At 46.7% G+C, this 13,848-nt stretch overlaps 1 protein-coding gene across 2 annotated transcripts in view; it reads right to left on the bottom strand.

Annotated features, from left to right (window-relative positions):
- Positions 1-10,579, bottom strand: part of PHLPP2 (PH domain and leucine rich repeat protein phosphatase 2) — a 36,095-nt gene extending 25,516 nt beyond the window's left edge. The window contains exons 1-3 of one of the 2 annotated variants that reach the window (XM_061471776.1): positions 10,427-10,579; positions 9,825-10,069; positions 557-690 (exon numbers count right to left, since the gene is read on the bottom strand). In XM_061471776.1, coding sequence (XP_061327760.1) covers positions 557-690; positions 9,825-10,069; positions 10,427-10,564 — 517 coding nt within the window. In that variant the 5' untranslated portion in view covers positions 10,565-10,579. The remainder of the gene's footprint in view (positions 1-556; positions 691-9,824; positions 10,070-10,426) is intronic. The other variant, XM_061471777.1, reaches the window with a different exon arrangement.
- Between the last annotated feature and the right edge of the window lie 3,269 nt (positions 10,580-13,848).

Below are 13,848 nucleotides of genomic sequence, written 5' to 3'. Positions count from 1 at the left end.
ATGAAGCCTATGACTACCATTCTGTTGCTCCTTATGCATATGGGATCCTGCTCAAACTGGCTCAACAGGCCAGTCAGAAGTCTTGCTTCTGTGGTCAAATGCACTGGGTTTCTAATGGCAGCCTGCATTATTCTTAAATGGCTGGCACTTTTACTCTCTATTATAGACCTACCTTGCCCATATCCATACACCTTTTGGAACTGCAATCTTCAGGCATATCTAGACCGAACTGCAATGTTTCTTCTCTCATTAGGATCTCTAAGGCATTGGCTGTAAACACTGGAAACTAAAGCCAACAGAGCAATCTTGTGTCTTCCACTGGAGCTGTTTTTTCTAAGCCACAGATACCTTCAAGAGAACTACAGAACTGTGGGATTTATTTTTTTCTATTAATATTGAAAACTCATTATTTTTAAGAAAAGCTTACCAGGACTTTTGGGTGTTTGATGTAGACATTTAAAAACCCAATAGGTCCATGACCTGGGCTTCAGCTGAGTTCCACCTCACAGTTAAAGCTACAGGAATAGCAACAGTGTGCACACCCGCAATTTCTTACCACTGTAAAAGCGAATCATACAGCTGAGATCAGAGTTTGCTGCCTCTTCCTGCATTCTGACAGGATCATCAAAACCCAACCCGGCCAAGTAGTCATACACAATCTGAAGCGGTTTTTCTGTGGGCTCCAGCCGCCTGTCAAAACATACAAGAAAGTAGTTTGAGAACACAAAGAAAATTAAACAAGTTTCATTGCAGTTAAAGTGTAAGGAATACTGAAATGAGCAGGGACATCTCCAGCTAGATGAGTTGCTCAGAGTCCATCCAACATCACATACAACAAATGACTAATGCCTTTGGTGACCAAGCATGAAATTTCAAAGCCTCAAGATCAAGTTTGTTCAGTAAGACCTGTTTCATACTAAACTTTGTTGACTCGCATACATATCTGTTACAGACCACCCGACCAAGGAGAACCTGCGGATGAAGCACTCCATAGACAGCCCCATGCTCGCAAGCCCTTGTTCTCATGGGGGACTTCAACCACCCTGACATCTGCTGGAAGGACGGTACGGCCCGGCACAAGCAATCCAGGAGGTTCCTCGATTGTGTGGAAGACAACTTCCTTCTGCAAGTAACAGAGGAGCCGACAAGGAGAGGTGCCATGCTTGACCTCGTGCTCACCAACAGGGAAGGGCTCGTTGGAAATGTGACTCTCCAGGGCAGCCTTGGATGCAGCGATCATGAGATGCTCAAATTTGAGATCCTCAGGACAGTGAGAAGAGCGTGCAGCAAGCTCACTGCCCTGGACTGCAAGAGAGCAGACTTTGGCCTCCTCAGGAACCTGCTTTGGAAGGTTGTTGTGGTTTAAACCCAGTCAGGTAATTCGTTCGCTCACTTCCCCCCCTTTCTTGCCCTCCCCCTGCTCCTGGAGGGACAGAGAGGAGAATCGAAAAGGATGCAACTCCCACGGGTTGAGATAAGAACAGTTTAGTAACTAAGGTATAACAAAAATCACTACTGCTACCACCAATGATAATAATGATAAAGGAAATAACAAGGGAAGAGAATACAACACCTCAGCACCAGCCGACAGATAACTCGCCCCCCAAGCCCAACCAAGCTGCGACCGATACCTCCTCCAACCCTGCAGTCTCCCAGCCCTTCCGGCTAACTCCCAGTTACATCCTGGGCATGACGTGCTGTGGTATGGAATACCTCTTTGGTCAGTTTGGGTCAGGTGTCCTGTCTCTGCTTCCTCCCGGCTTCCCCTCCTCCCTGGCAGAGCATGAGGCTCACAAAGTCCTTGGCCAAACCAAAACATCCTTGTTATCAGCTCTGTTCCCGAGCCGAAAGTCAAAACACTGCACTGCACCAGCTACCAAGGAGGAGAAACATGACCGCTACTGCTGAACCCAGGACAAAGGTTCCATGGGATACAGCCCTAGAGGGCAGGGGGGCCCAAGACTGTTGGTTGATATTCAAGGATCACCTGCTGCAAGCTCAGGAGTGTTGCATCCCAACCAGAAGGAAGTGCAGCAGGAGGCCCAGGGGACCTCCTTGGATGGATAAGGAGCTGCTGAGGAAACTCCAATTGAAAAAAGAGGCTTATAATAAGTGGAAGCAAGGACAGGTGGCCTGGGAAGAATACAGGGATGTTGTCTGGGAAACTAGGGACCAGGTTAGGAAAGCTACGGCCCAGTTAGAATTAAACTTGGCTAGAGGTATTGAAGATAACAGGAAGGGATTCTACAGGTACATAGCAAATAAAAAACAGACTAGGGAGAATGTAGGTCCTCTCAGGAGAACTGGCTATACAGGATTTGGAGAAGGCTGAGGTTCTGAATGACTTCTTTGCCTCGGTCTTCATTGGCAAAGGCTCTGACCACACCACCCAAGTCTTGGAAGGCAGATGCAGGGACTGTGAGAATGAAGACCCTGTGCCCACTGTAGGAGAGGAAGTGGTTCGAGACCATCTTAAAAATCTGAATGTGCACAAGTCCATGGGTCCTGATAAGATCCATCCGCGGGTCCTGAAGGAGCTGGTGAATGAAGTTGCTAAGCCGCTGGCCATCATATTCGAGAAATCATGGCAGTCAGGTGAAGTTCCCAATGACCGGAAAAAGGGAAATATAACCCCCATTTTCCAGAAGGGGAAAATGGATGACCTGGGGAATTACAGAGCAGTCAGTCTCACCTCTGTGCCTGGCAACATCTTGGAGCAGATTCTCCTGGAAGGCATGCTAAGGCACATGAAAAACAACAAGGTGCTTGGTGACAGCCAGCATGGGTTCACTGAGGGGAAATCCTGCCTGACCAATTTGGTGGCCTTCTATGATGGGGCTACGGAACTGATGGACAGGGGTAGAGCAGCTGATGGCATCTACCTGGACTTGTGCAAAGCGTTCGACACTGTTCCACACAACATCCTTGTCTCTAAACTGGAGACATCAATTTGATGGATGGAGCACTTGGTGGATAAAGAACTGGCTGGATGGCCGCACACAAAGAGTTGTGCTCAACGGCTCAATGTCCGGATGGAGACCAGTAACGAGTGGTGTCCCTCAGGGATCGGTGTTGGGACCGCTCTTGTTCAACATCTTTGTCGCTGACATGGACAGTGGGATTGAGTGTGCCCTCAGCAAGTTTACCGATGACACCAAGCTGTGTGGTTCAGTTGATACCCTGGAGGGAAGGAGGGACCAGGAGGGCCATCCAGAGGGACCTCGACACGCTTGTGAGCTGGGCTGATGCCAACCTCATGAAGTTTAATCATGCCAAGTGCAAGGTCCTACACCTGGGTCGGAGCAATCCCAGGCACAGCTACAGGTTGGGCAGAGAAGAGATTCAGAGCAGCCCTGAGGAGAAGGACTTGGGGGTGTTGGTTGATGAGAAAATGAACGTGAGCCGGCTTCAGTGTGCGCTTGCAGCCCAGAAACCAACCGTATCCTGGGCTGCATCAAAAGGAGCGTGACCAGCAGGTCAAAGGAGGTGATCCTGCCCCTCTGCTCTGCTCTCGTGAGACCTCACTTGGAGCACTGTGTGCAGTTTCGGTGTCCTCAACATAAAAAGGACATGGAACTGTTGGAACAAGTCCAGAGGAGGCCACGAGGATGATCAGGGGCTGGAGAACCTCCCGTATGAAGACAGGCTGAGAAAGTTGGGGCTGCTCTGGTAGAAGAGAAGGCTGCATGGAGACCTCATAGCAGCTTTCCAGTATCTGAAGGGGGCCTGTAAGGATGGTGGGGATGGACTCTTCATTTGGGAGTTTAGTGATAGGACAAGGGGTAATGGGTAAAAACTTAAACAGGGGAAGTTTAAATTGGATATAAGAAGGAAGTTCTTTCCTGTTAGGGTGGTGAGGCACCGGAGCGGGTTGTCCAGGGAGGTTGTGAACTCTCCATCCCTGGCAGTGTTCAAGACCAGGTTGGACAGGGCCTTGGGTGATATGATTTAGTGTAAGGTGTCCGTGCCCACGCAGGGGGGCTGGAACTAGATGATCTTAAGGTCCTTTCCAACCCTAACTATTCTATGATTCTGTTTACACTGCATGTCTTAATGTGAAGTATTTTATTACTGTATGTACTGAACCTTGCTGCTGCTTCTCAACCGAAGAACAAAAGTATTTCTGATTCTTTTTAGTGATTATATTGTAGTACTTCCACTACAACCAAGAGCTTCACAAATGGCATCTCATAACTGAAGCGGAACTGATTTCTTAGAATGTGCACCATTTACAACTATCCGGTCATCCAGACTTCCTTTGCAGTCAACAGGACACACCTCAAAAACTAAAACGACCTCAGGTATTTCAAAGACATACACTGAAACTCATTACTGCACACACAGGACCTCTGGATCAGAAAAAGGATCACTCTTAAAGTTATGGTCCAAAACAACAACGTTTTTATTCTGCAAAGACAACGTAGTTCATATGCAGCTGATCCAGAAAAGCAGTTCTTACTGTTCAATGTTTGTTAAGCCTGATTAGGGCAACTTAACTCCCCCCCTTTTTGTTTTACATGGAAATACATCAGCTTGCTAGCCAGAAGGCTGTACATGAGATAACCCCCTTCCTCTCACTTCAGAACTTGTCTCTTGGACCTTCTCCTGACTAATAAACTGATATAAGGCCTTGCAGACTCTAGTCTTTAGTCAGCCTAAATATAATTGGAAAGTTATTGGCAAATTTCAACCCATAAATAGGCTTTATTTAACAAAGGAGGAAAACCTTGTTCTCCATCTTCAAATCCACCCAAAGGATCACTCCCTGGTAGTGCTGGTTAGCTTGGAAATCTTTCTTACTCCTTCCTTGAATGGATTAGTAGGACTTCATTTCTGAAATACCAGTTGCCCTACCCACAGAAAACGTTTATTCATACAGTGTCTGTCACCAGTCATAATTTCTGGTCAGTTTTTAGAGTTTATCCTAATTTCATGAAGCTTCCAATGTGACCAAAAGCAATGTCAGAGATAAGAACTTGCTATGTACTTACTGTAAGTACACTCCAAAATTCATACAGGACGATAATACTAACGCATTAATTTTAAGTTCAAGATGTAATCAGGTGACTGTCAGCAATGCATGGCATTGCTGCTGCTGGTTTGTTGTCGGGGTTTGTGGTGGTGCTTTTTTTCAAAGAGACCGTTTTTGGAAACTGCCTTTTCTTTCTGCTCCTTATTTAAACCAGTAAAGAAAAGGAAATAAAGAGCGAACCAATGTAGTTTATTCAAATTCAAATAAATTTCTGAAGAAAGCACAAGCCATACCTTTCCTTAACCAGGCCTAACTATTCTCTCCTGATACCCACTCAGATGCTGACACACATGTATGATAATGACACGGTTTTCTGTCATGTTCCCAATTATCTGTGATGCCTTCTTTGAAGAAAAATCCTGTGAAATGTAAATACACCAAAACTTTCCAAAATAAATAGAACAAATAGTCAGAATCCACAGGAGTTCAAGCTATGCAATGCCAAATTACTGAGCTCAGACACTGCTGCTGTTTAACCTGCCAACAATTCAGTACAGCTATCTCTAGCCCCTGTTACACTGACTGGAAATGAGTTTAATCTCCACGTCAGGTTTAAGGTAGCACCTGTTCAGGCTGTTATTCAGTACTAATTGCATCAAATTTCAAATCTCAAGACCACATGAAAGTTGCTGGTACCATTTAATGTGTCTCGGAAGCAGAATCCAAGTTTGACTCAGTATCACAAGTGTAACTTGCCTCTTGCAACTGGGATGACCTCACTTGATGTCATCCACTTCATTTCAGAAGACTTATCTCACTGCAGATATAATTTGGAGAACATATAAGCAAGGACCAGATCCAGTGTGTTTCAAAATAAAATGGAAAATAGTTTCCAAGCCAAATAAAACTCCCCCAAAAAAGTAAACAGCAGTTGAGAATGGAAATTCAAACAGTGCTGATCACCACCTGCAGCACCACCAATCACTCTGACACTGCTCAGTTTCTTGGAACTCCTGGAAAAAGAGCCTAATCCAACTACAATAGAGCTCTTTATACAATAAGCATGAGAAGCTGATTTATGAAATGTTTTTTCTTTCCCTGTTTTGCGAGATGGACACAAGACAAGGGATTGGGGCAAAGGAGTGCAATGCCCTCAATGCTTCTTTCTCTGCAGGGATTTTTCAGTTCAAATACAGGCTCTTGATCTTTTTTAAGATCTTCTGTTAAGATCTAGTAGTTTAGAGCCAAGCACTTCAACAAATACGTAAAGGAGATTTAGGTTATCACTTAATTTTTTCTGTCACAGAAACAGATAGAGGTAATCTTGGAAATGACAAACCTGTGTCCTGGAACAGACAAGCTACTAGAAACTGTAATAAATAATAGATTGCACTGAACAATACTGACTTCCAGTACAGTAAACTCTGATGAGTTTTCCACTCCTCAGCACAGAATTCAAGAATAATATGAGATATTTGACTGGATCTCCAAATGCCTTGGCTGAGTTTCCCTTGGCTACACTTAAGATTCCAATTTCCTTGCTATTAAAGCCTTATGTTTGCCAGAAAACAGCTTTTCCAGCATGTGACTCATGGCTCAGGAACCTAAGTGCTTGAGCATCACTCACAGAAACAACACTTCCAAGTAGTCTGTATCTAGATCTCCTAAGGAAAAAACAGACACTCCAATTTGGATGCTGAATGGACAGAGGCTTTTGGGGGTACATGCTGAATGATATGCTTGTACATCAGAATTCAGGAAGAACCTTTATACAGTACAGGGATAAGCACTATTCACACCACACAAACTAAATCACAGTTCTACAGGTTGCCCAACACTCTCTGAGGTACACTACTGTGGTTACCCTCCTGAAAAAGCTAGATACTGTATCCCACCATTCTTCACCCTTCTGGAGATGAGATCTGATGCTTCATTATTTTTATTCTTCTCATCTTTCACTTCAGCAAGAGCTGCGCTGGTTCAGCTTGGAGAAGAGAAGGCTCCAGTGAGACCTTACAGCAGCTCCCAGTATATAAAAAGGCTACAAGAAACCTAGAGAGAGGCTTTGGACAAAGGCCTGTACGGACAGGACAAGAGGAATGGTTATAAACTGAAGGAGGGTAGATTCAAATATTAAGAAGTTCTTCCCTGTGAGGGCGCTGAGGTGCTGGCACAGGGTGCCCAGAGAAGCTGTGGCTGCCCCATCCCTGGCAGTGTTCAAGGCCAGATTGGACACAGGGGCTTGGAGCAAGCTGCTCTAGTGGAAGGGGTCCCTGCCCGTGGCAGGTGGCTGGAACTGGATTAGCCTTAATGTCTCTTTCAACACAAACTAGTCTGGGATTCTGTGAATTAATGCTGCAGGGCATTAATTTGAATGATGATTTGAAAACCCCCTAATTTTCTTACAAGATGTAAAGCTTCATCTTGTACCCAGTGTAATATGCACTGGATGCTGGCACATGTAGGGAACATCCTGCCTGTCACAGCACCTGCTATTTGACACAGACAGCTCATTATATCTGCATCAGTATCACATATCAGATACTGGACACTTCCACTCATGAGAGAAGCAGATCTGTTAAGCGAAGGTGCACAGGATAAGGAGACAGAAAAGCCAGTAAAAAGTAGCAACAGTTCCAAAACTCCTGCTGCAACTGCAACATAAGCAACAGTCAAATGTTAAAACCTTTATAGTTTAAATTTTTGTTGTGAAGGGTGTCCATATACCAAAGAAGGTACCCATGCTATTTTGTTTAATCCTCCCCTCTGCTGGAAGGTGTAATTTCTAAACATGAAAGGTTGCTGACATATGGAAAGATTCTGGCTAGAAGAACTCTAAAGATCCTTGAGGTGCACTGCAGAGAAGAAAAGAAAGTTCTGACAGAAACTGACTCCCCTGTGCGCAGACTTTAAAAGGAAACACAAAATGATCATGAAGACACCACTGAATACTTAGAATGAATTCTGTTATTCTTCCATTCATCATCCAGCTTTCAGTCTTCTAAGTCAGAAGCCAAATCAATCTCTGCCATACTCAGCATCTGAAAGTCACCTACTGATACCAAAGGGTGAAGAATTCAGAAGCTGTTTGCGAGATAAAGGCACCCAGAATAAAATGCAATCAGATGCTTAATGGAGCAATTTGTATTTGTGAACAGGTTATTATAGTAATCAGCAAACTTTGTACAAGGAAGGAATTAACCTCAACAAGGCATGGGAATATCTTGAGTATTCTGTCATCTTCCGGTGGACATGCAAGTAAGTCCCATCCAGGCCTGCTTCCTGTTACTAACACAGATGCTACTGAAGCAATACTGGTAACTCCCATGTCTCTACTGAGAGGGAAGTCATTCAGGTATCTCTTCTGTGGCAAATACATTCTGAGATTTATATGCAACAGACACTCTGCAATCAAGAACTCTTCATTAACTTAAAGACAAAGCTTGACAAAGTGCTACACACACCAAGAGGCAACAAGAGTGGGAAGCCAACATTTACAACTCAGTACCTGCTTCCAAAACACTGGTAGCAGGACTGATTTGCGAATCCAGTGCAAAGCCTGCAGAAATCAGACAGGCATGGCTACCTAGCACGAGAAGAGACACAGATATTGAAAACAATTCAAACACAAAAGCCATTTCAAAAGCTAAACAAAGTCAAAACATGGCCTCTGAATGCACCTACAAGCTTTGCCTACTCCTATGAGCTGCAGTAAAGACTCTGCTCTTCTTTCTGAATGCTGGACAAATCTGCTCCCTGTTAGTCTCCAAAACAAGCCAATACCCTTATAAATTCTTCAAGCAATAAATGGAGATTTTCAGTCACCTCAATGGCTGTGTTCAGGTGTCTATCTATCCCTATAAATATCTATAAATCTAGATTGGCTGTATCTATTGATAGAGCTAGAAGCAGCACTTCTATTTGAAATATCCCTGGTTACACTAACCAGACTGGCCAGGGCAGGCGGGTCTCAAAATACTTTGCCAGCAGCCAGTTTTAACCCCATCCTATTCTCCACATTCCTCACCATGAGCTCTCCGATTCCTTGCCTCATCCAATACATTCCACATTTTTTAAATCTGGACATATGCAACTTAGAACTATTGTTTCACAAACCAGCTACCAGTCCTCTACAGTGTGTGCTGGCATGGCTGCTCAGCCTCAAAGAATGGAGGCTACAGCAAATTTTTCTTCCCCAAGGACAGGAGTGGCATCTTTACAACTGATCTTAAGTCCAGAAGAATGAATGCAAAGTCTAACTCTTAACAAACCTAATGGGATGTTGTAAACCCAGAGGAATCCATAATACACCAACACAGCATAAAGTTCATAAACCCTGAGCTATTTTCAACCTAAATCAACTGCAGGCATAAAATATACAACCTTAAGCCTTCTTTATATAACCCTTACGACACTATCTTTCTGAATACCTATAATTATTTACCTGGCAACTCTTCTTAACAAGAAAATTACTAAGATACAAAAATTACATAACTGTGAAAGCACCTTACATGTTTCACTTACTCAGAATAACTGTTTACAGCCTCTTCAATAGCTTAATTTTTCTGGATGCTAAAATGTCCATAACACAGAATATAGCAAAGGAGTTTATGAACAGAAGGCTCTACCTGCAGAAGGAGGACATGTTTCTGGTTGTACCACAATCAGACCCTCCCAGCTAACACACCTATGGCCTAACTAGGTGTGCAGAAGGCACACCACCGCTTCTGTGTTATGAACAGCATTACTAAAGGCTGCATCCAACTGCTCCGTATGGAGGCACACAGCGAACAGAGCCTGTCAGAGTAAACCTGACGTTTCTCCAGGAGGTTTACCCCTTCCCAGTCCTCACCTGACAAGGTCTCCATGAAGTTGCAAAAAGAGGTATTTCCCCCCTTCCCCATCGCATATCTCAGACGCTGGGGTCTCCACCGTGCACAGAACCAGGCGCAAGTCTGAAGAAGCCGCAGCTGCAGAATCTCCGCCATAAACGTAAACGCAGCCTCGTCCGACATCCTTCTTCAGCCAGTCCCTCTCACGGGAGCCAAACCGGCTCCTGTTCAGGCAGCTCCTGCTTCCGTTGCGCTTCACGTTTCTCTGCAAGGCAGCGGAACCGGAGCGTCAGCGGCTGCCTCCGAGCCGGCACCCGGCGCCCGCGGTGACCGGGCCCGGCCCTCCGCGAGCGCAGGGAGCCCGCAGAGCCCCGCCGCTCCTCGCCGCCTGGAGCACCGGCGGGACCGGGAGCCGGCGGCAGCGCCACGGGCACCGGGCGAAGCACGGGGCCGGGCCTCAGGCAGGGCAGACCCCGTCCCGCCCGCTCCGCCAAGGTCGAGGCGGGCAGTGCTCAACCTTGGCGCAGAGCCCCCGGAGGGGCCCCACTGAGAGACTCGGCCGCGGTGCGGGAGCGGGCGGGCGGCCCCGCGCTGCGCAGGCCGCGGTCCCCCCTCCCCTCACCTTCAGCACTCGGATGCCCCCGCGGGGCCCGGCCCTGCTCCTCCGCGCGCCGCCCTGCGCCGCCGCCTCGTCCTCCTCAGGCTCCGGCGCCTCCCTGGGCCCCGGCGCGGGTCCCGGCCCCCGCCCAGCCTCCCCCATTGCCGGCCGGACCGCGAGACCCCGGGCAGCGGCGGCGGCGCCTCCGCCCCGCCCCGCGTGGGCCCCGCCCCGGAAGCTCCCGCGCTTCCGCCCGCCCCCGCCGTCCGCCCGCCGCGCCACGGGACAGCGCTGGGAGCGGGAACCGAGCGGGCGGGAGCTGCCGCGGACGCTCCGGTGATCGCCCGCTTACCTCCGAGCGCTCGTCACCGTCACACGGCGCCGTGCAGGGCCCTCCCGCTGGCTCAGGCTGCCCAGCCGCTGTCAGTAACGATGTGCAGCTTGGGAGGCCTTAGTCTGTGCTTCCGGACAGCCGGAACAGGATCAAGCACGTCGAAAACAGCACAGCAGGAGCCTTTTGCTTTCCCCATAATCATCAATGCTTCCAAACTCCAACACGTTGCAGCCTGTCATACATTCCATTCTTGCTGCACCGGTTCCTGGTCTCCCCTCAGCATCAGAGTCCAAACATGCTTACTGCACGAAACGCTTTCAGTTCTATTACATGTTTCCTTTAAACGTCTACAGCCTCTCCCCGGGTCTGTCTGAACGTTCTGCTGCACAGTTGTGATCCGCTCCTGCCAGCACTGCACAGGAGGGACAAGGAACAGCTCTCACAGCCTGTCCTGCTACGGAACCATGTCTGACAACGACTGACCTCCCTCCCAGCCAACTGTCACTTCCTGATGCCATTTATGAATTCTCCAGTATCTGGAGGGCCTTTCTGTTTAGAAACAAGGAACTGAAAACAAGATGACTTACAGCAAGGTTAAAAGTGCTCCCTGGCAATCTGTGTTCATGCGTGCCATTAAAACAAGTCAGTCACAGGAAAGGCCACCTAGTTTTAACACTTTCGGATGATACACACAAGCTGAGACAGCTTTAAACATAAATCAAGTTTCCGTTGGGTTTTCCCAAGGGAAAGGCCTGACTACAGTGCATGGCTGGCTGAAGCTTTGCAGTTCTGTAACCAGCTTGCCTCAAGAGTATTTCCATAAAGGATATTCAATAGGCAATGCAGAGGTAGCTGGCAGAGAGAAGTGCAGTTATGTGTTAGAAAACAGATGAAAAGTTACCTAATACAATGTGACTGTGACTGGAAAACACAAGGGGGAACTGTTCAGCAGGCACGTGTGCTCCTCTGACAGAGTGAGGTTACAACAGGCCTGCCCCAGGGCCATGTGGAGCACAGAACAGGGCTTTTTAATGAGCACAGGAATCCAAGGGCAGGCTGCAAACACCAGGGAAACCATTCCTCATGCTTGGATCTCATCACGCTCTTCTAGCACCTGACAAGTACTGCTGCTAGTGATGGACCAGCTCTTCTTCTGGGGGGTAGTTCACATGAGCTGCTCAAGTGTTCCATGGTTGTTTACTCATTTTGCACTCCAAAATCTCCTGGAAAGTTTTTCAGATTCTGTCATTATTTCACATCATCTGTCATGGCCAAACATTAAGAATCAGTAACACCTATCCCACTGCACTTGCAGAAAGCAACAAGGCACAATTTTAAATCATTGAATATTGACTTGTTTTATTAGTCACTTCATAATTTGTTCAACCAAAAGACAATACACACAGCAGAAGTCTAATGCATCCCATGGAAATGTTTACATCTGTTATGCTCCTCACTCACCTAAGATTCAGCATTTATTTAGTTTTTTCACATCTCAAAAATAGGTCTGCAGAAGTTGGAATGCCACTGGGCTCCCTGCTCAAAGGGCATAGCTTCACTTGGAATTTGGTTGGGTTTCCTGGGGGTTGTTTTTTTGTTTGCCTTTTTCTTTTTTTTTTCCACTACAGTGTCCAAGAGGTGGGATGGGGCTCGATGTAAGATATAAATTACAACATCAGGAAAGAAAAGGGAATATACAGAAGAGTGAAAGTTCCAAGGGAAGCAGCCCAGCAGCCCCTTCCCTCACAGCCTCAAACAGAAAATGAGCATAGAAAGCATACCAGCAGATCTCAAAAAAAAAAAAAACACCCACAACCCCCCAAAACCAACAAAACAGAACAAAAAAAAACAACAAAAAAAAACCAACAAAAAAACATCTTTGCTGCTCTGTCTTGCAGCTAGTCCCACCCTCAGGGAAGGCACGAAGTCACCTTTCCCAGCTGCTTCAGTATCTTCTGCATTACAAACCCAAGGTACTGTATAGGTGGCAGTCCCATCACTGCTATTGCTTCAAAAGGTTGTTCAAGGTCATATTTTGTCCCATCAAAACCTGTACAAAGTTGAACCTTAGGACCTTCCTGTGTCTCCTCCCCCTTCAAGCCCGTTATGGCCACTGTTCTCTCTGTCATTTTTTTACTCAGAATACATTCATTTGAAAAAAACCTACCCAGACATTCAGTCTCTCCCAGCTCCAAAATCTCCAAGCAGATTATGAATAAGATTAGCCATGAAGTCTGTATCTTGTTCCTTTTACGTTCACCTTATGCTGAAGCAAGCAAAACGAACGTTCACCAGACCTGTAAGAACTGCTGCACTGAACTAGTGGAAAAAAGACTCACCCCATCTATCCTCACAGTGCCCCAGACGTGGACACACAAGTACTCCCCAGTGAGAAAACAAAGCAGCAGCACAGAGCTTGAGCTGCACTTAGGGGTCAAGGAGCAAGCAATGGTATCTGGTACAGCAGACAGGACATGTGAAATCCACCTGCCCGTGTAACGATAGCACCTGTCCTGAGCTGGGAAAGGAAAGAGCTTGGAGGAATGTTCAGCTGCTACAAAGGAGTACTTCATAGCCAAGGGATGGCTTCAAGCAAAATGCATTTCAGGTACGTGAACTGCCTCCTCCATCTCCACTCAGAAATATGGGGGACAGCACTCATTTCCCTGAACACAAACACTGTGTGGGGGCCAAAGGAGCCAAGAACATAGCAGGAATTTACCCTACGCACCAGACAGAGATCAACAACAAGCCCCAGCTGCTCTAGGGCATGGAAAACAAGAACAACAAGAGGACAAGGTAAGCTGTTCCCAACCATGCTGCAACAAACAGGCCATTTGTTGACAGAAAAATGGTGAGAGACCATTTACTTCCTTCTCCCCACCTAATCTGCATCAGTACTCTTCCTCAGGAAAACCAATGGAGATGGTGGTGCACCAGCTTTCAGTACAAGGGACCATGTACAATTCTGTGAGGAGAATGGGAGAGCTTATGGGGAGTTCAGGAACTAAGGTAAAGACTTTCCATTAGCTTTGTACCTGGGATACTCTCAGATCTCCCTGGAGTCAACATTTAACAGGCTCAGCCTCCAATGCTATGGAGTTTGAGCTGG

This window comes from Pezoporus flaviventris, unplaced genomic scaffold (assembly GCF_033815535.1).
Source record: "Pezoporus flaviventris isolate CSIRO_AGI_PZ_B2104156 unplaced genomic scaffold, CSIRO_AGI_Pfla_v1 ptg000067l, whole genome shotgun sequence".
Taxonomy (NCBI): Eukaryota; Metazoa; Chordata; class Aves; order Psittaciformes; family Psittacidae; genus Pezoporus; species Pezoporus flaviventris.
The sequence above is the reverse complement of the archived record's forward strand: the minus strand, read 5'-3'. Positions and strand labels throughout refer to the sequence as shown.